The 21,583-nt window shown below is 46.4% G+C and overlaps 1 protein-coding gene across 13 annotated transcripts in view; it reads right to left on the bottom strand.

Moving 5' to 3' along the window:
* Positions 1-17,827, bottom strand: part of CTCF (CCCTC-binding factor) — a 33,453-nt gene extending 15,626 nt beyond the window's left edge. For 4 of the 13 annotated variants that reach the window (XM_069868420.1, XM_069868422.1, XM_069868415.1 and 1 more), the window contains exons 1-4: positions 17,663-17,782; positions 12,511-12,660; positions 8,404-8,516; positions 5,358-5,452 (exon numbers count right to left, since the gene is read on the bottom strand). Coding sequence is in view for 4 of the 13 variants with exons in the window: in XM_069868415.1 (XP_069724516.1) it covers positions 5,358-5,411 (54 nt within the window). In the remaining 9 variants the exon portion in view is untranslated. Of the gene's footprint in view, positions 1-5,357; positions 5,453-8,403; positions 8,517-12,510; positions 12,661-17,662 lie in introns of all 13 variants that reach the window. The other 9 variants (XM_069868421.1, XM_069868423.1, XM_069868424.1 and 6 more) reach the window with 5 other exon arrangements.
* Between the last annotated feature and the right edge of the window lie 3,756 nt (positions 17,828-21,583).

Raw genomic sequence — 21,583 nt, 5'->3', positions numbered from 1 at the left:
AGAGGAATAAGCAAAACCTTCACCTAAGAGTCTACAGTTATGCAGTGTTTCTGCCACTTAATGCAAGAGTAAGATTTAAAAGAAAATACATCCAACAGGGTTTATGGACAAAGGGGCATTTTTCCTTTCTCCTCCTGCTTGCAGTCACGACATACGTCCGTGTCAGTATTTAAGGACATTGACAGATGCAAAGTAACCACAGGAGCGCTTGGCCATTCTCCTCCTTCCCCTTTCCCATCGTGAAATAGCTGTATCTTTCTTCTGAAAAAGCCTCCCAACTAAGCACAGTCAAAGATAAGGCAGTTTAACAGGTAGGCAGCCTTTGCTTTTCCTCCAGCAGGGCTCCCCTGATAAGGGATGAACATGGCATGAACATAACTTTTTCTAAAGCAAACAGATATACATAAAACCCACAAAGCATTTAAGTGCAGCCCTTCCTAGCACTGCTCTTATTCACGACAATTGCTCCTAATCTCCTGGGCATATCAGTAGCACCCCTAGACAGGCAATAAATCCAGAACATGAACTAGGTCTACGTTCAATCTCTTCTCAAAGCACTCCTCTCTCTGTTTAAAACCTTGCCAATTCTTGGTCTCCACACAATGTGGTACTAGAATCAAAAAAATCCTGACATAGCTGGGAAAGTGCTGGGAAGATGTCTGAAGAACTGTGCGTAGGACCACGCACCCCCAAGACAAGTTTGTTAGCTCGGTCTCAGCACTTCACAAACACAGCTATATAGCTTTTGAACTCAGGTTGGTTCTAGAAATAGTTCAGCCATGGTCCTTCCTTCAAGAGAAGGGGCTCAGCTGGATGCAAACAGGCTATTTGTGCATAAAGCCAAAGACCCACAGGTCAGCCAGAACTCTGATTATATACACAGACACCAAAATGTCATAGTAGACTCTCGTCCATTTCTGTTGCTAATTGCCCACAGAAAAAGGAAAGATTAATAGGGGAAGAGTTACTTGACCAATTATAAATAAGTTGTACAAAAGCTAAAAGAATCTTGTGTTGAATTCTTTTGGAACAGGTGAAAGAGAGAACCAACTATATCCTGTTTTTCCTTTTACATATGAGCCTAGGAACACCAAACTACTTGACAAAGCTCACAGAACTTCAAGAAATAGGTAGGATTCTATGAACACCTTGGGAGAGGGCATTTTCACAGTGCTATCATGCATAAAACATGAAAGATTTACTACTAACAGCAGAAAGTAGAAATGAAGTTTTTTTATTAAATAATTTTCTCATGGTGGAAACAAAGCTTCCATTTGCCTACTGCATTAAATTCCATATCCACTGGTTACAACTGCTACACCCATCATCAGCTGTTTTCTCATTTCCTCCATGCCTCTTACAAAACTGGCACTGAAAAACAACAAAAAAATATGCTATTTGACAAACATCTATTACAGCTTTATATTTTAAAAAGGCAGTCTTACTACTTCACTATCATCTAATTAATTTGAGAAATATTTTAGCATCTCAGAGAGAGTAAGAAAAAGGAAAAAATCAAGAAGCCTATAACAGAAAAGAACTTCATCATGGGTTAATAACTGCTTGCGCTTTTTCTGTGCATGACAAGTAGGTTGTCAAGGTGAAGAAGCCCCAAGATATATGTAAAAAAAAAGCTGCAGGAATGACAACTGCAACTGCAAACATGTAGAGGGATGGTTTCCTCAAGCACTGGCCCAGCTAAGGGCCAGGATGCTATCAGACACCTTTAACAGCATCTGAAGCCCTGCTGCGGTTCCCCAACGGAGGTATCTGTGCTGGAAGGCTGGCCTCCCTAAACAAGGCAGGGAGAAGAGCACATTCTTCCCAATTCTAAGCCTTTAAGTCAATCCCTACATAAAATCACCATCTATTTCTCCCCGTTAACAAGATAGGAGACCAGATTCTTAACTTGCACAGCGTTTGATAATCCCCGTCAAAGAAAAACACAGCACTGCTAAGCACACCACAGCACCAAGCACTTTGAGCTCCAGAAGCCAGGTGGCTACACCGAGCTGCATCCCTCTGCTTTGTGCCATCCTGCTAGCCACCAAGTACACACGCCAGCAAAATTGCTTTCTCTCAAGCATCTTGCAACGCTCTGGGTCGCAGCCAATTTGTGGGCACCTTCCTCTTTGAAGTCAATAGCATTTAACTGTGATCAAACCCATGCACTACTATTTCATTCGGTCAATTGTTACCTGTGAACCAAAGTTACCTTTTTCTTACACTTACATGAGGGTAGCACACCACGGGCCAGAAGTTACCAAAGGTAAACTTTACCTCTTACCATTATGAACTCTAAGAGCACAGCCAGGCCCCCTCTGGCATTCATTACCCACAGCTACCCTGGTGCAGAACTGGCATCAAACAGCATTCCACGACATTCCTACAACCTCCTCCTGTCTTTTTTGCTGTTGTTGTTTTCCTCTCCTTCTGTAACCTACACAAAAGAAATCTTCCTAGTTGTTGGTCCTGCCCAGGGATCTTAGCAGAGCTCTTTCAAACATTCATCATATCTCATGAAATAGAATTCAAAGTGATGAGAACTCCCAGTCAGCACTGACCCGTATTTTTCAGTCAGTAAGCAGCACATACCTGTGACTTCCTGCAACTACACAGGACACAGTTAACCTGTTACTCTGCATCGAGAGCTCAGAGGAAGACCTGTGCAAGACATAACACAGTATACCTATAGGGTCCCCAAGCAATACAGAAGGAAACTCAATTCTGTATATTTCCTCAGCTGTTTGCAGAATAAACTCCCTCTTCATCTTGCACCTGACACCAGCAAAAGGGGCCAGAACCACAGCTCTTCCAGAACTAATACTGCTAATTCTGCTGTAATAAGCCGCAGCCTATAATGGAGAAGAAAGCATAATACAATGATGTCAACGGCCTGAAACTCATGTTGTAAATAATAATAATAATTAAAAAACCAAATTATTGCAGTTACTGACAAATCCCACACATACTTAGGTCACCAGGGCTATAACTTGCTTTTAACTTGACAGAGTAAGCCTTAGTGAAGAAAGCAGTTTGGTGGAAGAATTTCAGCTTTACTTCCAGAAGTATGGGTTCAGTTCCCTCCCCCTCACCTTGTTTTCCCTTAAGATTTGGGGAATAAAAATTCCATTCAAAGTAGCAGGGACAATTTTAGCAAGCGTTCTTAAACTTTGTTCCATTCTTCTCTAATTTCTCCTTCCATTCCTAGCTAACATTCTTTTAAACTTTACTTTCAAATTTTCCCTACATTTTCCCATAACTGCTAGTGCAGGCTCACTAGATGACACTAGTTCTTTAGTCATACACAGAATTCTCTAGTGACAGTGCGGAAACGCGAACTAAACTTTTCCACATCAATCATTTTTTGGAAGCATTTCCCTTTTTAATATATCAAGAAAGGCATTGTGTTTTCCTAACATGACAGTTCATTTCAGAAGGAAATGTTTATTCAATTTTATTAAGTGTGAAATACAGAAAGATTTACACTTTAAATGTAGCTGTCACAGAGGAATTAAATTTTCAGCTGACGCTGAATCATAAAACTGATCAGTCCCTCTCTTTTACGGTAGTTCGTAATATAAAAGTGATGAAAGACCTCACAAAAGACCACTGGAATACTTGAAGGTAATAAATTGAGAACACTGGAAAATATTTCAGGTTAAAATAGCCTGTAAAACTCATTTCCACAGAAAGTAATGTCTAATATTATAGGTAGATATTGGAAAAGGTCAATAATTTCATCAACAATTATTTGTGGCCATTTCCCCCTCACACATTAATTTAGGTTTTCATTCAGCTATTAGCAAACTGCTTACAGAAAAAAAAGTGTTTCTCCAAACTTAGTCTGATCAGAGCAGGATTCTTCAGCTCTCTGCTGCAGTGTTGCATGCCATCAGAACTGCTGCACAAGACACTACCACGCCTGGAGAGAGACCAGTGCAACAAGTTTCATGGCATTCTGAAGACATCATAATAAGGTACAAGCATTCGTATTTTCTTTTCCTCTAAGACTTCATCTAGATGAACGAGTAGCTAAGAACAAGCTCTTGGGGAGCAGCTATTCCTTTTATCTTTGTACAAGTACTCATTAATTAGCCATACTCCGCCTGGGCAAGGGAATTCAGGTTTCAAATCAGAGAGGCAGGAGGCGCTCATAACTGCGATGGCAACATGGGTCCTATCCCATGAACAACACCTACCCAGGCAGTAACTCTTAGTCACCTCACAAATTACACCCTGCTGCATACAAGAAAAACTAAAGTCAGTGCTAGTTAACTTACTGTCAGGCTGTCAAACAGAAAGGTCTAGTTTACTGTTGTTGCAGCAGGGACAGGAAATTCCAAGAGAGTTTTGAAAACACTTATGGCAGAAGGGTGACAGACAAGACAAGTTCCTGGCACCTAAATTAATTCATGCTCACTTCTGAATCACAGGTGGCAGAGAAATTCATCTGAATTAATAGATGTTGGAACAGATGTAAACAGAATCAAACCCAGGTGAACCCTAGACAGTGGTCCTCACGCTGAAGTTTTCATAGAATGGTCTGGGTTGGAAGGGACCTTAAACATCATTTAATTCCAACCCCCAGGCCATGGGCAGGGACACCTCCCACTGATCAGGCTGCTTAAGTTCCATCCAACCTGGCCTTGAACACTTCCAGGACGGGACATCCACCACTTCTCTGGGCAACCTGTGCCACTGCCTCACCACCCTCATTGTGAAGAAATCCCTCCTTACATCTAAATTTGCCCCTCTCCAGTTTATAGCCATTCCCCTTAGCTCTATCACTACATGCCTTTGCAAAAAGTCCCTCCTCATCTTTCTTTTATGTCCCCTTCAGGCACTGGAATCAATTTTTTAATCAATTTTATACAAGTACCTAATTCATTTGGACTCACGTTCCAAATACTCTCATACCCAGGACCCTAGAAGTGCCACTACAATCAACCTTCAAAGCAGATGAAGCAGAACACAAACTCCCACAAAGGCACTCAACCCTGTAGGGAAAAAACCTTTCCACCAGGACAAACATGCTAACTCTGCCAGAGAAGCCATCCCTGCCTTTATAGTGTCCCCTTGTTCCTACCCACATCACCCCAACTATTCCTAACATTAGCATAAGCATTTCTAAGACTGCAGCTAACTGGGCAGGAAACTAATCCAGGCCAGAACTCACCCAGCCAAAGAGATACTTATTCCCATCCACACCAAGGCTCTGGTGTGCCCAAACACTCAGGCCAGTCAAAAGAGAAGCATGGCAAGAGGGTTTCTTCGAGCACAGTGTAAGTTTTAAGTGTTCAGGAAACTATTCTCAGCACGGAATGTATACCACACTTTAAAACCCCTTAATTTACATTTGTGTTCTTGACGCTTCGGCACTTCTGCCTGGACCGATTTGTTCTCTTCATGCTGGCTATTCTTCATGCAGCTCTTGATGTCTGAATACACTCTGGAACAGAATGGATAAGTAGTACTAGTGAAACTACATAAAAGAAAGAGAAAAGGGGGGAAAAAAGCACCATTTGAATGTTTAATGCTTGTTTACCAGAAAATGTGCAGTCCACACCTCTAAGAATAGCAGCACTGATAACTGCTTGAGGACCCCTTCACTTATCAAAAGCCTTTAACAAAACCAAAGCATATTTTAATCAGCTTTAATGCTTTTTACTACGAAGAATGAACTCATTTTATAAACTCCTTAGCATGCACTGTTCTTACAACCTAAAACTCTGTATGCCTCATGTTACATTAACAGTGTGATATAACATCTCAGAGCTGGTTATGCCTACTTCAGATGTCCTCCTGCTACAGGATACCAAAATCAGGACACAAAAGCAGTTCTTACACTTAAAGGGGTATAATTTAAAGCCAAGTACAACCCATTACATAATGTCCACGCAGGAAGTAACACTATCAATAAAGCAACAAATTCATTTCAGCAGACTTCTATAACCTTGTTACACTGAGGCAGAGCAGCCTCAGCTGATCCAAGAGTTGTGACTCTAGCTTCATTACTCTAATCAATTAAGGGTTTAAAATAGTCACATTTACACCGCACATATTCCGAAGCACATATTCCTGCTGCACTCAGTGATGCGGGCCAAACAGTACTGAATTTCACACCAGTCCTACACCCTTTGAATTTTAGTATTTCCCCTTCTCACCCCGCTTCTCCTGTCACTTATTTAGTATGTGGCACTCAAGTCTCAGTTCTGGCTGCAATTTTTCCTTGGCAAGTCTATTTTTAATTGTTCATCAGCTTTAAAGAGCACTACTGATAAGTTGGTTGGAGCTGTGGATGCTCAGTGACTGTAAGCTTTTAAAAAAGCATTTTGTGTCAATCTCTCTATTTAACACTTAAGTAAAGGTCACTGCTGTTAGCAGATGAGTTTTATTGCTGACTTGTAACCCTGGAAAAGACTGTTATTTCCCAAAACTCAAAAACTTGTAAATTAACACAGAAAAGCCTTAGGAGTGAATGACTTCTCAATTCAGAAGACACTTGATGCAAAACGAACCCCTCCCACATAGAACTGTAGCATCTCAGAATTTTCATCATCAGACCAAACAGGCTTGGACCCTTCAATCAAGCAAATCTAATGCAATGGAAGCATCCTTTCATGTATTGCTATTCTCTTAGCCTAACTTTGAATCAAGAAATAAATTTCTTCTGATTTTCAAACCCGAATTTTCTGCTTGGCAAATGACTTAAGTGAAAAGATTTGTTTTGAATAAATATCGCACCCAATCTCTTCATAGGGGAAGACAGAAACAAAACAATAACTGTAGTTCTTTTTTACACTGCAGAAAACACAAATTCAGAATACTTTACAGGGACATCTGCAGATCACAACTGGTGGCAGGTTAACGCAAAGCACAACCATCAAGCTACTCTTTTCACAAGGTACAGACTCTCCTTAAGGACACAGGCTCCTGGAGTTTTGAAGTAAGCAGCTCAAGACACCACTCAAGGAACATCAGCCTAGTAACGTACAACTCAAAGAGCAAAGTTTCCCAGAATCACCTATCTAGAAATTGCAAAGCATGCTTGTTCCGATCCACTCTGTGGTAATAACCCAGGTGGGGGAAGCCACCTCTACCCTGCTTTCCTGTAAAGATAGCCCACTTCCATTACAGTAACCAGCATATTTTCTGGCATAAAATATCTTGCATGAATTTACATTCCGATAAGATCTTTGACATGTGGGCAAGTTTTGATAATTGTGAAGGAAAACAGGAATACTGTGCAAATTTAAATGTTCCCTGTGTCCACTTTTGAGCACAGTAGACTGACACACACTGGGAAGAGCCCATTAGGGGGCTGCCAAAAAGATGAGGTGGGTGGAGCACAAAGCAAGAGCAGACTGTCAGTTAGCTGAGAGAAATTTAAGGGGAGATCTTGCTGCTACCTTCAACTACCTAACGGGAATGCAAAGAGCTATTTTCAGCTATTAAAAAAATTTGCTAAATATAACCCTAAACAGCCTCATCTAACTTCAAAGCTGGCCCCACACTGAGCCAGGTGTTGAAGCAAGGCACCACAATCAGTCCCTTCCAACCCAAATGCCTTCTCTGGCATTAAACAAAATGAAGGATATACTTAAACTTCAAACACAAAACAGTGAGCTTTTTTCCAGCTACACAATTATAAACATGACGTTCTTTGGACAGAGAATTTTACTGGTCTCAGCATTTGCTTTCACATAAATTCCAGAGGACCTAGAACACTTCTGCAGTAAAAAAAACAAAACAAACTGTCTTTGAAGAAATATGGACTACTACATGCTCCTTTCTCCAGAATCCTAACAAAAGGTTACACCTCAAGTACCAGAAGTTGGCTGAAAAAGCTCCCTGGCTGCTGGCACAGGACAGCCCATTTGAAGAGGCAGCTCCTGGACAAGAACAAATGGTAACACATCATGCTGACCAACAGCTGCACCGGATCAAGAACTTCTGACCAGGGAGAGATGGAATGGCAACAGAGTAGGACAAACATTCAATGCCATCCCCCTTCTTTGAATTTGGTGGCGCTGGAGAAAACATCCGTAAGGATTTGTTTGTGGAAGTCACTTGAAGGAGGTGCCTCCAAAATTACAGATGTCATGTCAGACAAGTCAGACATCTGAATATTTGCTGGTCTGCTCCATCATACTGTCAGGGAAGCTGCCAAATTCTTCTTCACGTAGGTCAAAACGCTGGTAGAACAGAGAGAGCACGCAGCTGCTTCAACAGCACAAAACTATTTCTACACACACTACAGAAGCCACGTATAAACAACCCTGGGCTCATGTAATGCTCCAGCAGCTTAAAGCAGGCAGGAGTCAATCGTAGTCATTCCTGGGCAGGAAGGAGAGTACATTCATATACAAGGTAGGCAAGGATGAAGTAATCAATGAGTACCTTTTGAGTATTCAGTATTGCCACAGGAAGCGATAAATCTCTCTTCAAAGATCAGAAGTGGCAGTAAGTTATATACTCAGCAGGAATGCTGGATAACACTAACTTCTTCCATCCTCCAAGAAGAAAAGAAAAAAGGTTTTAATAATCCAATAAGCTTTGAGTGAAACCACTAGCCTTCAAACATTTTTTTCTCCTCCATCCTGCAATCTGAAAACTCCCAAAATGCTTCAAAAAAGGTTCTCTCACATAACTTACACAGAAAGGAAAACTAAAGTTTATATTACACCTCCACCGCAAACAGCTTGGCACACAGGAGAAATCCACTGTTTTCAAATGCAGTACTGTTACTCTTATGCCAAGTACATACAAGCCAAAACAGGCGGGCACTTTTAATTTAGTAGCATTTCCTTCAATTTGAAATCTCTGGATGTTAAAGGTGGCTTCAAGGAAACAGCTTTGCAAATTGAATACAAGACAACAGAGAAACTACACAAGAAGCCAAAACAATTGGGTGAAAATCACTACTGGTTCTACAGCAGCAAAAAGCTCTTCCAGGGGCCAGTGCAGAGCAATAATGTCTCTTTCATCACTAAACAACAAGAGAATCCAATTCCCTTGACAGTGATTTTAAACATATAGCAAAGTTTACTTCTCTATTGCAAGAGTAAAAAAAGCTTACAAATATCCAAATGCTGCCATTAGTACTTGTGGCCTCAAGTACCTTTTCAGAAAGCCCAAAATATTTTGTGGCATGGTTCCACAAAGGCTTAAATCAAACTCAGAGCTGCAGTTCTTCCACACACACTTGAATCTAGTGCCTTCCCACCTTTTTTTTTTGGAGGATGGACAAGGATAGATGGACCCACAGGGAAGCAAATTCAGCTGACCAACTCATCACCTGGCAATGTGGTTTCCAATACACAAATGGATAGAGAAGGTGACACAACGATCCCAATGCAAGTCAAATTAGTGTTCCAGGGAAGCCATGACTTTTACTTGGCTAAATGCTTTGGTTTTATTCCCAACTCACCAAGAGTTGTAAGTTCACTTGTACAGCTTTTATCAATAGGCTGGGGAGGGAAAAAAAAAAAAATTCTTTTTCCAACACTAACAAAAAAAAGCCCTGCAAGGACAAATCAGCATCCAGTGAGTCCAGCAGTTTGCCTCCAAAAGCTCAAGCAGAGAACACTGAAAAGCCAGCAATCAGTTGTCTGTGGTTTACCGCCCTCATCCTAACACCCAAACATGTGATTAGGGATCTCAGCCTTTGGACCTGCTAATCCCTTTCCAAACCTCCAAAGTATCTCACCCAAACAGTTTTCCATCACTTGTGTATTTTCCCTATTTCTTCCTCCTACAAGCTACAGGTTCACCACAAACCTCACTGCACCTACCTAAAAAGTTGTGTGAATGCTAGGAACTACACCCAGAACAGCAGTCAGGCCCAACACAGACGCTGTTTGCCTTCTCACAAACAGTCACAAGAAACCAGAATTGCTGAACTCGGGCATCAGGTGCTCCAGTTGAATTACCCTCCAGAATAGCATGCAGATTACATGCAAGTTAGCTCTGCAGCAGAGACAGTTCTCAGGCTGCCCACCTCGTTCAAATATGTAATACATGAAAAGTACTTTTAGCTTTTGGCAATCTCCACCTGGAAATGCCTCAGCCACCATCAGGTTACTCGCTATAACATTCTTGAGAGCTCTGAAAGTGTCAAAACACTTGTGACAAGTCTCCACATGTGATACATTGCTATACCTCAAAATTATTAACTGTTGTTTACTCTTCTTCCCATAGCTTTACTCTCTCTAGTTTCACTCCCAATTAATTCAGTATTTTACTCAGCATCCACTTTAAAATGAGGATCACTGCATATAAATTCACGCACTACAAATGCAATATACCAAGTATCATTCAATGAAAAACAGAATGCATAAATAACTTTACAAAGTCATATTTTCTGAAGTGGATTTAATAAAAAAAAAATCACCTTGCTTCACCTTCACCGAGCACTTCCAATGCTACGAACTGGGATGCAAGAACCCCTTAAGTACAGGCTGGGCACTGGCTAGACAGCAGCGCTACTGCAAGATCTTAGGGTTACTTGGTAGACAGAAAGCTGCCCAGGAGCCAGGAGTGCCCTGATAGCACATTAGTAACTTTTATCCCACCACAGCTCGCTAATACCACAGCCGCAGATAAGGATTTTTTACAGTCACTGGTCCCAAATGAATAAATGGAAGATTATTTTGACACACCTCCAGTATATGTATCAATACCTGCTTACTTTCTCCTCTCCAGAAGATTTTACTGGCTTTACCATGTTCTAGATTTCCAAGGAAAGTCTTAAACCTTTCTCTGTTCAAAGAGAGGGGAAGCTGGTGAAAGAGAAGGCAAAGAGAGAAGTAAAAGAGAAGGTTGCCATATTTTTTCTTTAGCATGATCACCTCTTATTTGATCATCAAGTCAGGCCTCTATTGGATTGCAGTTCTCTAACTGTATCCAAAACGGAAGCAGTTCAGTACCTTGCAGCTGGCTAAAGCCATTTTCAGATTTTTTCCCACAATCTTGCTTCGAGGATGTTAAGAAATTAAGAAATACATGACTTCCGTTCATATGATAACCCAAAGGTTAATCACCTTCACTGTGAAAAGTTGTGTCTTTTAATTTGAACTTATTTGACCACAAGTTCTTGTCTGGTTGCCAGCAAGACTTAGATAAACTCATCAATATCCAGTATTACCTTGCCAAGGAGGTATCTGAGGACTTCAAACAAGTCACCTCCCAGTTTTGCCAAGGAACTGCACAGTGAACTCTTAACACTTCACTGCACGGCATTACTTTTTCGCCCTCCATCACACTGGAGATTAATCCCCCTTGCAGACATGGCGTGGTTGGTTAGGGTTTTTTTTTAAGTGCTGATGCCAGAATCACACGCTATTTTGGTAATGACTTCAGCCCACCCCACACAGGCATGAATGCATCTCTACTCATCCCATTAATGCATCTGAGAATTACCTTAGCTTCTTTATCACAACATCACCTTGGAAACTCATGTTTTATCTGCTTATCCACTATGACTCCAAAATGCAGCTCAGCCACTGCTTTCCAGGACACCATGTGCCTCGATGCCAGCTGCGCTCAGCTACACAGCTTTACACACAGCAGCCTCAGCACATGCACCTGAACGGATCCACTTCACCTGCCAATCACAACAGCTGCCACAATGCTGTCTGCCTTTCCATGAACCACAATTTTAGCACAGAGAAGTTCTAAATCAAGACAGTAAATCAGTAATGAAAAGAAACTGTGAGAAGCAATTACCAGTTCTTGCTGAACCTCCATGGAAACTATTCAGCCTTGTACACCCCCGAACTATTCCTGAACTACCCTGAACTGAATGGCATTCTTACTTTCTGTAAGGTCCTCAACATCAAGAGAGATACCTGTAACAAAGTCAAATAATAAATTTAACAAACTCTAGTTTCCTTAAAGCCTTAATTACTAGGATTAATTATATTTTTTTCTCCTCTTAACTAAATTCTGTAGTAGGAATAAATGGGAAAGCTGGTAATAATGTAAACTACGTATGTATTAACATCACACAGCGCTAGGCAAATACCCAAGGTGCCTCTGCACAGCACTGCATTACTAGCTGCCACGTTCATCCACTCCATCTCCTTTTAATGCTGCTATATTGGCACTTCTCCAAACTCCTGGAAATTCCCTAGTGTTCTGAAGTGCATCAACCACATAATATTTCTTCCAATACTACAGCCAGGGATATTCCAGTGTCAGAAGTGGAAAAAAACCCACACTGGATAAGGCAAACACCTCTCTCACCTTCCCAATGTACTTTGTGGGGAAGGGGGCTGGCTGTCTTTTCTTGTTAATGTTTTGTCTTGTGTTTGTTTTTCTATTTCATTTAAAAATAGAAAAAAAGAAAAACAGAAAAATTTCAGAAGCTTTCAGAACAGCAACCTAATTCTAAATACCTGAAAGAAGGAGTAAAAAATACTTTGGCAGCCTAATTAAGGCAAGTAATATTCTTTATATAACTGGACCGAGCTACTTTCTCCTCTACTTTACAGACAGCTACTTTACCTGCTGATGCTTGAGACACATGCAGGCTTCTAATCATGATGCATATTAATACAGACAAAGGTGTATTTCGTGCTCCAAACAGTCTGCAATTTGACTTCTGTTTTGTTAGAATTTGACAAGCTCAATGATGTCAACAGAAATTTTTACATTCTGGGGGAAAAAAAGAAGAGAGGTAAAATAAGATTTTTCATTATACGCTGAACTCCATTCTCAGTCTCTTTACATTTGAGTGAAGCTTTTCAGTGAAACCCATGAAGTTTTACTAAGTTCATGGATTTGTTGCTATGCCAGACAATGCTGATAGCTGACTGACAAAATAACGTGTTTGGGCATACAACCTGAACCACGGTGTGTAGAAAACTCCCTGCAGCACAGCTTCCTGCATTACTACCAGTACAGCAGCCCTCCCATCTATTATCTGGTCAGCATATCCTAGCCAGTCACTTTCCTTTTTGTGCTTTTATATGCATGTAAGCATACCTGCCCTTGCCTCTTTACTATCAACACCATGCAGCACACTGAAATCCTCAGAAAGCTAACAGCAAAGAGTGGGACTGCTCGAACCGAAGAGTCTCTAAAACCAAACCCTTATACTGCAACTGTAAACATCTATGTCTCACAACTTTGGCTGTAGGGATAGATTAAGGATGATTCTTCAGGAATCCATTCTATCACATCTCTCTGCTACGCAGCACACGTTAACTGCGCCATCTGCGAGAGCTGTCTTTGCACTGCTTCTGTATTTTCACCTGTTAAGAACCATATTAAGGCAGACATTAAGAACCATGCTAAGAAAGACATTAAGGCTCAATAGCTTCCAAGTTTTTATAATATTAAATGAGGGGAACTTCACTTTAGCTGGAATTCACATTTGACACTACAATTGAGTTGTTAGGTTACTTTGACATTAATACAACCTGAAAAATAGAACTCCCTACCCACCTCTTGTTTATTCTACTCTTCTTTTCAAGGTTATTATTGTTAATCAGAAAATAATGAGATCACTCAACTGAGCACCTACTATTTAGTTTTCACATTAAATGTGTCTAGAATAAGCATCTCATTTAAATCCTGAAGAATGATGGATTATTGGGCAGAAGCGGGAGGAGCAGTAGAACAAGGTGTTTTAAATGAAATTCAAATATCCTTCAGTACAAAAAGAGCAAGATCTTGCGTAACAAGAAGAATCTTTCTCCTGTACTATGTTTAAGCAGAAAAACTGAAAAAACTAAAGCTACTTTCTAAATCATATTTCTTTTTATGAGCAGAAAAAATAAGCTTTGATCAAGAAAAGGAAATTTCTTGGATCCGTGTGCATCTCCAAGACCACATAGTATTTGCAGAGCAGCAGAGCTTGATAATGTATTGAAATATCAAGGTTTAGTACAACAAAGACTGAACTGGGCATCTGAACAAGAGTCAAATGGATGAACAGAGGCTTACAGTTAAGCAAACAAAGCAGTGCAGTTCAGTAAGTTAACACAAACAAAACAACCAGTGGGTCAGGGCTTTGATTTCTTCCAGCTCCACTGCAGAGGCTGAAGACAAGCACTTCAGCCAACACGTGCCTTCCCGTGTGCAGGTAGCAGCAGTGGCTGTTTCTCACTACACAGATTTCTAGAGCACAGACAAGCAGAGGATGAAGCAGCATTTGTGATCCTCATGCTCACCTACTCCCTTCAGCATTCCAAAAAGGCAAAAAGGTCAGAGAAGCAAGAACTGTCAGAATGGGTGAACTGGGGAGTTTTAATGCAAATATAATCAATATATTATTTATCATTTCAATATATTGAAATAGCAAACGTACAAAAAACATTCAGATGGAGCAGGAAGAGGTCAAAACTGCTTGCTGTTACAAGCAACTAAGAAGCTGCCAAAGGATGAGGGGTAAGGGCAAGGAACAGGCTGGCTCTTCTCAGAGAGCAGGTAAGCCTGATAGTGCCCAGCACCTGACTTTCATCAGAAAAGTGGGAGTTCCTGGACATGAATTACTAAAGGGAAGTGAAGAAATAAAGTTCCGGAGTAGGCTCTATACAGAAATTCCTAAGCAAGCTAGTAATCACACATAATTAACATTTTTCATGTAAATGTTAAATAAACACAAGAAAACCACGGGTCAGCCTCTGGCATTTCCAAGATGACAGCAAAGCTACAGCATTAGGCAGGTATCAACCTGCAGCCCCAAGAGCTGGTAATGACACACAAAAATTAGCTACGGCTCACGCTGCAGATGCAGCCTGCTAATACGAAAAGCAGTTCTCAAAATAGCTCTTTCCCTCAGCAACGCTGCAGGCATGAATTGCCAACAAACTTCAGTTGCTGTAGTGACAGCTCCCCAAGCCCTGTCCGAATCAAGCAAGGCTGGCAGTATTATTTTCAGGTTGTAGGGCCTCTTGAAGCTATAGGAATTCAAATTTTGCACCTTTTGCACACACATTACCCCTCAAAAAAAATCCCACAAAGTTTCAAGTGTGTTAATGATGTCACTCCATGCATCCTAATAGCCTCCCTCGTGTAGAGAGGACATGAACATTGAGCTAGCCCTATACATCCAGTAGAAAATCAGCTTAAAAAGAAGAAAGCACTGCTTTGCCCTTATGCTCAAATTGTTCTTTCCTTCGGTCCTAACGACTTCTGTACTAAAGTAAAATGCTAGGTATGGCTTTGGTAAGAACTACAGTTTGAATACAAATAGGGAGCTGTTTCTTACACCCAAAAGATCCCTGCCAATTCAACAGGCTGTGCACAAGCAGAATGAGCTGGAGAACTTGAGAGAAATGATGACACACTTCCTGCACTGAAACAACACACACATATACTGGAAGGGGTAAACAGTATTTCAGATGCTTCTAACAACCCCTCTGGAGTTTATTACCAGGATTCAATAGCTGGCAGGAGATGAGGAACAGCCATGCCTTTACTCAGGGGGGAAGGAAAGACTGAGGGGGAAATAGGAAGTCACAAACAGGAAGGCAAGCCCATTCTACCCAGCAGGCAAGTCCTAGGGATTACATCGAACAGAAAGGGACGCAGGCAACGTGACAATCCCCCTGTACCACAGCCATTTCGCAAAGCTAAGGCAAGGCCAAACCTGACACCACAGAAGCATACTTAATGGAGAAATTTTAAGTTTATGGAGAGAATGAAACACAGATTGTTCTGCCCCAGAACATGTGCCATTTCCCTTTCTGCACCACAACAAGAGACGGGTCACAAAACCCATCACCAAACAGACCCACGCAGGAGGGAAGGGACCCGTGGCAGGCTCTGAGACCCAGCACTAGGCAGGCGCCAGCGCTGAGTGCCACAACGTGTGCCCGGGTGGGCAGCAGCCCCACTGCGCCCCGAGTGGGTGTGTGGTGAAAGGAGGGGAGGGGGAGTCAGTGGCTCCACTCCCTGGGTGCAGAGAAGGGGGTTGGAAGGCAGTGCAGCAAAAGCGGCCCCCCCTCAATGGGTGGCAGCCCCGCTGCGGGCTTGTAGGGTAGCGGGAAGGGGGTATCAGTGGCTCTGCTGCCCGGGGTGTGCAGGATTTGGCGGGGGGGGCTGCCGGTGGCTCTGCTCCCCAGACAAAGCAGGGGTGGGCAGCTGTCGGTGTGTGGAGTGGGGGTCGATCGCTCTGCTGCCTGGGGTGTGCGGGATAGGGGGGTGCCAGTGGCTCTGAATCCTCAGATGGAGCAGGGGATGGGGGCCGATGGCTCTACTGCCCAGGGTGTGCGGGATGGGGGGCTGCTGGCATCCCTGCCACCTGGTGTGTGCAGGATAGGGGGGTGTCGGTGGCTCCACTGCCCGGGACGTGCGGGATGGGGGGGTGCCGGTGGCTTCGCTGCCCGGGACATGCGGGATGAGGGGGTGCCGGTGGCTCTGCTGCCTGGGCCGTGCGGGATGGGGGGGTGCCGGTGGCTCTGCTGCCTGGGCCGTGCGGGATGGGGGGGTGCCGGTGGCTCTGCCGCCTGGGGCGTGTGGGATGGGGGGGTTGCCGGTGGCTCTGCCGCCTGGTGTGTGCGGGATGAGGGGGTGCCTGTGCCTCCACTGCCCAGGACATGCGGGATGGGGGGTGCCGGTGGCTCTGCTGCCTGGGGCGTGCGGGATGGAGGGGGTGCCGGTGGCTCTGCTGCCTGGGGCGTGCGGGATGGAGGGGGTGCCGGTGGCTCTGCCGCCTGGTGTGTGCGGGATGGGGGGGTGCCGGTGGCTCTGCCGCCTGGGGAGTGCGGGATGGGGGGGTGCCGGTGGCTCTGCCGCCTGGGGAGTGCGGGATGGGGGGTGCCGGTGGCTCTGCCGCCTGGGGAGTGCGGGATGGGGGGTGCCGGTGGCTCTGCCGCCTGGTGTGTGCGGGATGGGGGGTGCCGGTGGCTCTGCCGCCTGGGGAGTGCGGGATGGGGGGTGCCGGCGCCACCGCTGCCCGGACGAAGCGGAGAGGGGGGGCCGGCGGGCGGGCAGCGCGGGGCGATCGGGCGCCCCCCAGCCGTGCCCGCGCCCCGCTGCTGCCTGCATGGCGCTGCTCAGCCTGCCTTGCAGAGGGAGCTCGAGTCCCGCTCTGCGCCTGGCAGCGCCTCTCACTCCGCAGCACACGCCAGCGCAGCGAGGCGGCGGCCGCCGGGAGCGGGGACGCGCAGCTCCGCCGCCGCCCCACGGGGACACCGAGGGAGCCCCGGGGCGGCGGGGCCGGCCCTGCGGAGGTGCGGGGAGGGCGGGGGGAGCGGTGGGGAGGGCGGTAAAAGGCGGGGGGAGCGGCGGCACCGGGGCGGGGGGGGGGGGGGAGGAAGGAACGGGCCCGGGGGGGGGGGGGCGGGGGGGGAGCGGGACGGGAAAGGGACGGGAAGGGAAAGGGCAAAGCGTGTGGAATGCGGGCGGTGGGGAGGAGGGGGGTGCGATCCGCCGAGGAGACAAAGGAAAGAAAATGGAGTCGGCGGCCCCGGGAAGGGAGGGAGGAGGGGTGGGGGGGGGAGGCCCGGTCGTCCCCGCGTCCCAGCGCCGCGCTGCGGGGGCCGGCGGCGGTGTCGGGCAGGCGCCGGCCGCGCTGGGGACGATAGAGGGAGACAAAGCCCCCTGCTTCCCCGGCGGCGGCCGCTGCGGGGCCCCAGCCGCACCGGAGCCCCATCGTGACACCTAGAGGCCGGAGAAAGCGACTGCAAACCCCCCCGCCGCCTCTTACCTGCGCCCGGCCGCCCCGCCGAGCTCCCTCCGGCCGCCGGGACCCCGCCGCCGCCCCCCGCGCCGCCGCCCGGGCCCCGCCGAGCCGCCGAACCCCGCCCTCCCCGCTGCCGCCGCCGCCGGCGCCCGGCACCAGCCCGCGGTTTAATCGCTTCCACAGTCGCTTCGGACACAAAATGGCGGCGGGCGGCGCGAGTGCGCATGCGCCAGCGCGGCTGCCGCGGCCGCCGGCCGGGGATGGGGTGGAGGTTGTGGGGGGGGAAGGAGGAGGAGGAGGAGGAGGAGGGAGAGAGGGAGGGAGGGGCGGCCGGCGCGCGCGGGGCAGCGGCGCGCGCGGGGCACGCTGGGAACGCGCGGGAGGTGGGGGGGGAGCGCGGATCGCGCGCCAACTTCAAACGCGGCGCCGGCGTGCGTGGCTGCGTCACGTGTCACGTGGGGCGGGGCGGGGCGAGGGGCGGCCGGGGCACCCCCCTCTCTCCCCGGTCCCTGTCCCCGTCCCCCCTTCCCCCCCCCCCCCGGCAAACCCGGTCCCCGAGCGGCCCCCTGGGCGTCACACGAGTTAAAAACATCCCCTTCGGGCCCAGGGAGAGTCTCGGTCCCGCCGCATCGGGAGCTGAGCCGCTGCGGAAGGAGCCGCAGGGTGGTTTGGGTTGGAAGGGACCTAAAGCCCATCCAGCTCCGACCCCCCTGTCCTGGGGCAGGGACACCTCCCTCTGGGTCAGGCTGCTGCAAGCCCCATCCAGCCTGGCCCTGGACACCTCCAGGGGTGGGGCAGCCACAGCTTCCCTGGGCAACCCGTGCGGGTGCCTCACCACCCTCACAGTGAAGAATTTCTTCCTAATACCTCATCTAAATCTTCCCCTTCAATTTCAAATCCATATCCAGTCACTCCAGGCCCTTGTAAAAAGTCCCTCCCCAGCTTTCCTGTAGCCCCTTCAGGTACTGGGAGCTGCTCTAGGTCTCCCCGGTGGGGGAGACCTCGTTGCTCCCTACAGCTGCCTGAAAGAAGGTTGTAGTGAGGTGGGTGCTGGTCTCTTCTCCCAAGTAACAAGCAATAGGGTGTCACGAAATGGCTTCAAGTTATGCCAGGGAAGGTTTAGCATGGATATCAGGAAAAAAACTTTCACAAGTGTTGTCAAGCCCTGGAACTGGCTGCCCAGGGAAGTGGTGGAGTCACCTTCCCTGGACATATTGAAAAGATGTGTAGACAGGCGCTTAGGGATACGATTTAGTACTGGAAAGGTACCATTGGACTCCATGCTTTCAAAAGTCTTTTCCAACCAAACAATTCTGTGGTTCTGTACTGTGATTCTGTGAAGTCTGCACGTTCCTCCATGCTGAGGAGGGGTCAGCAGGGTGAAAGACCAAACCTTTTCTTAAGCCAGAAGCAGAGTCAGCAATACCGCCATGAATGAATCACTAGGAAGGCTGTAAGGCAGTTTTATAAGTACCAATACCAAGTTACTGGAGCTAGGCAGTATTTGTCTGGTGGATTCAAAGGGCCTTGGGCTTGCCAAGCTCCTAATCGAGTTGGGTGTGCTGCTTGTCTTAGCTGCAGCACTGAAGGAACCATAGAATCACAGAACGGTTTGGACTGGAAAGGACCTTAAAGATCACCCAGTTCCAAGCCCCCTGCCATGGGCAGGGACACCTCCCACTGGATCCGGTTGCTCAAAGCCCCATCTGACCTGCCCTTGAGCACCTCCAGGCATAGGGCATCTACAACTTCTCTGGGCAACCTGTGCTAGTCCTTTACCACCCTCATAGTGAAAAATTTCTTTGTAATATCCAATTTTAATCTCCCCTCTTTAAGCTTAAAACCATTCCCCTTCATTCTATCCGTGCCCTCCCTGATCAAGAGATCCTCCCCAGCTTTCCTGTAGGCCCTCTCAGTACTGGGAGGCTGCTATTATGTTTCCCAGGAGTCTTCTCTAGGCTGAACAACCCCAAATCTCTCAGCCTGAATGAGAAACGTGGTGCCAGGTATTTAGTAAGGGGCTTCAAGGGAAGTTAATAAGGCTGGGCTGTGCTCAGCAGAAGTTTGGCGCCACGGCATTTTCCATCCACCCCAAAAGGTAGAAATAGCCATGGCATCCCTAGCAAGATACGTGAATTTGTATTAGAAAGCACAGGGGCTCGTCTGTCTTTCATTTTCTGCAGTTTCTCGTGTTGCTGGATCTGCTGTGTTTAACACACTTTCCCATCTCTGGGAGTGTTGCTGCAGACCCGTGGCTGATGGACAGGCAAGCTGAGAGGAGAGGAGAATTCTATGAGCTCATGCTGCATCCTCTTCGTATTTTCTTACCATAAAAACATGTGAAACAGAGCTAGAGTAATTGGTTGAAATATTAATAGTTTGAAAAAAAGATGCACTGGAAGGAAGCTTTTTTTTTTCTCCTTTTACTCACCTGTCAGTCCCTGCAGGACGATGAGGCCAGGAATTCAGAGAGAAGACTGAGTGTAAAGAAACCACAACACAAACCCATGGTAGTAGGACTAAAGAGTTATAAGGGTGTTACAGTTGAAACTGGTATTAAAAATCTAGCCCACTTTTATTTTTTGCTTCTTGAGATGTCAGTTGAGAGCAGAGCAAAAGCTGTTCAACAGCCTAGGCTTTACCCCAACCTGCTTAGCAAGTGACGAAGCCATCAGACAAACATGGCATACGTTAACGTGTAAACCATGCCCTTACATCCTAGTCTGAATAATGCTGCTGTCTTGCTGAGCTGCATTGTGGAGAGGAGAGGGAGCTGCCAGGCTGCTGCTCAGTGAGGAGGGAGCTGGGTCGAGAGGCGAGTGAGATCAGCTCCCGACCCTGTGTTCCCGCTGTCTCCTGCCCAAGCTCTCCCTGTCCTGGGGAAGGAGCAGGGCACCAATGGCAGTGCCATGGGCAGCTTTGTAAAGCCAAATACTCTTTGTGGGACTGTTGGTGACAAAGCCCACGTTGTCTTCTGAGGTTTGTGCCACCAGGATGAGTCCATTAGCTTGTTACAGCGGGAGAACTGTAGCTTACTGAGCGGGCAGAGGGGACAGGCTGTGTTGAGTCATGAGGATGTAGCTCTGTTTCTTCAGCCTTGGCTGAAGGAGAAAAACATTACTTACAAAGCAATGGCAAAAAATGACATTCATTATGAGAGGTGACAGGGTGTAGGCCACAAGCATGACCTCCAAGGTCTTCATTGCATGAGAAATTTGAATCATGGAGACAGAGAATATCCTGAGGAGGAAGGGACTGACAAGGATCATTGAGTTTGACTCCTGTTGGACCATGAAAAGCTTTGCTAAAATCCTATAAAACCCTGCATCTGCTGCCTTCCCTCCACCCTCTGGACAGGTTGTTGTAAAAGAGCACTAAGTCGATACGGCACAGAGAATCTGCTAAGAATATTGCTGGGGAAACAAGATTCTGTGGCGTGGGGGTTTTTTTTAAAATAATTTACATTTATTCTAAGCTGCCAACCCATCAGTTCTCATGCTGTAATTCTGGGGAGAATGACGTCTTTTGTGTCAGGTCATAAATCCTGCTTTAAGCTCAGAACTTAGCCTGAGTATGAATCAAAATGGAGAAGAGCACTGGCCATGTGTAAAATTGCTTCTTGTGTTCCTTTAAATACTCATTCAGGGCTGGGAGTAAATGAGTGCTAATGATCCCTCTGCCTTTTGTTTGTAGCCATCCTATGACAAAGCTCCCTTGTCTCCTGTAGTAGGAATGTGGCTGCTTAGGAAGCAGAAGTTGTTCTGGGGGACACCTATCCCTGTAGTTCTCCTGCCATGGATGTCCCAGACCACCTGCCAATGGGCGCTAGGGAGTCTCACCTATCAACCTGGGGTTTCTCACTTGGAGGCGCTTTTGAGCTGATTTACAGAGGATTCAAGCCTCCAGCTTCAGTTTTAATTGTGGGTGTTCCTGACACTCAGCCTC

This window comes from Phaenicophaeus curvirostris, chromosome 14 (genome assembly GCF_032191515.1).
Source record: "Phaenicophaeus curvirostris isolate KB17595 chromosome 14, BPBGC_Pcur_1.0, whole genome shotgun sequence".
Classification (NCBI taxonomy): domain Eukaryota; kingdom Metazoa; phylum Chordata; class Aves; order Cuculiformes; family Cuculidae; genus Phaenicophaeus; species Phaenicophaeus curvirostris.
The sequence above is the reverse complement of the archived record's forward strand: the minus strand, read 5'-3'. Positions and strand labels throughout refer to the sequence as shown.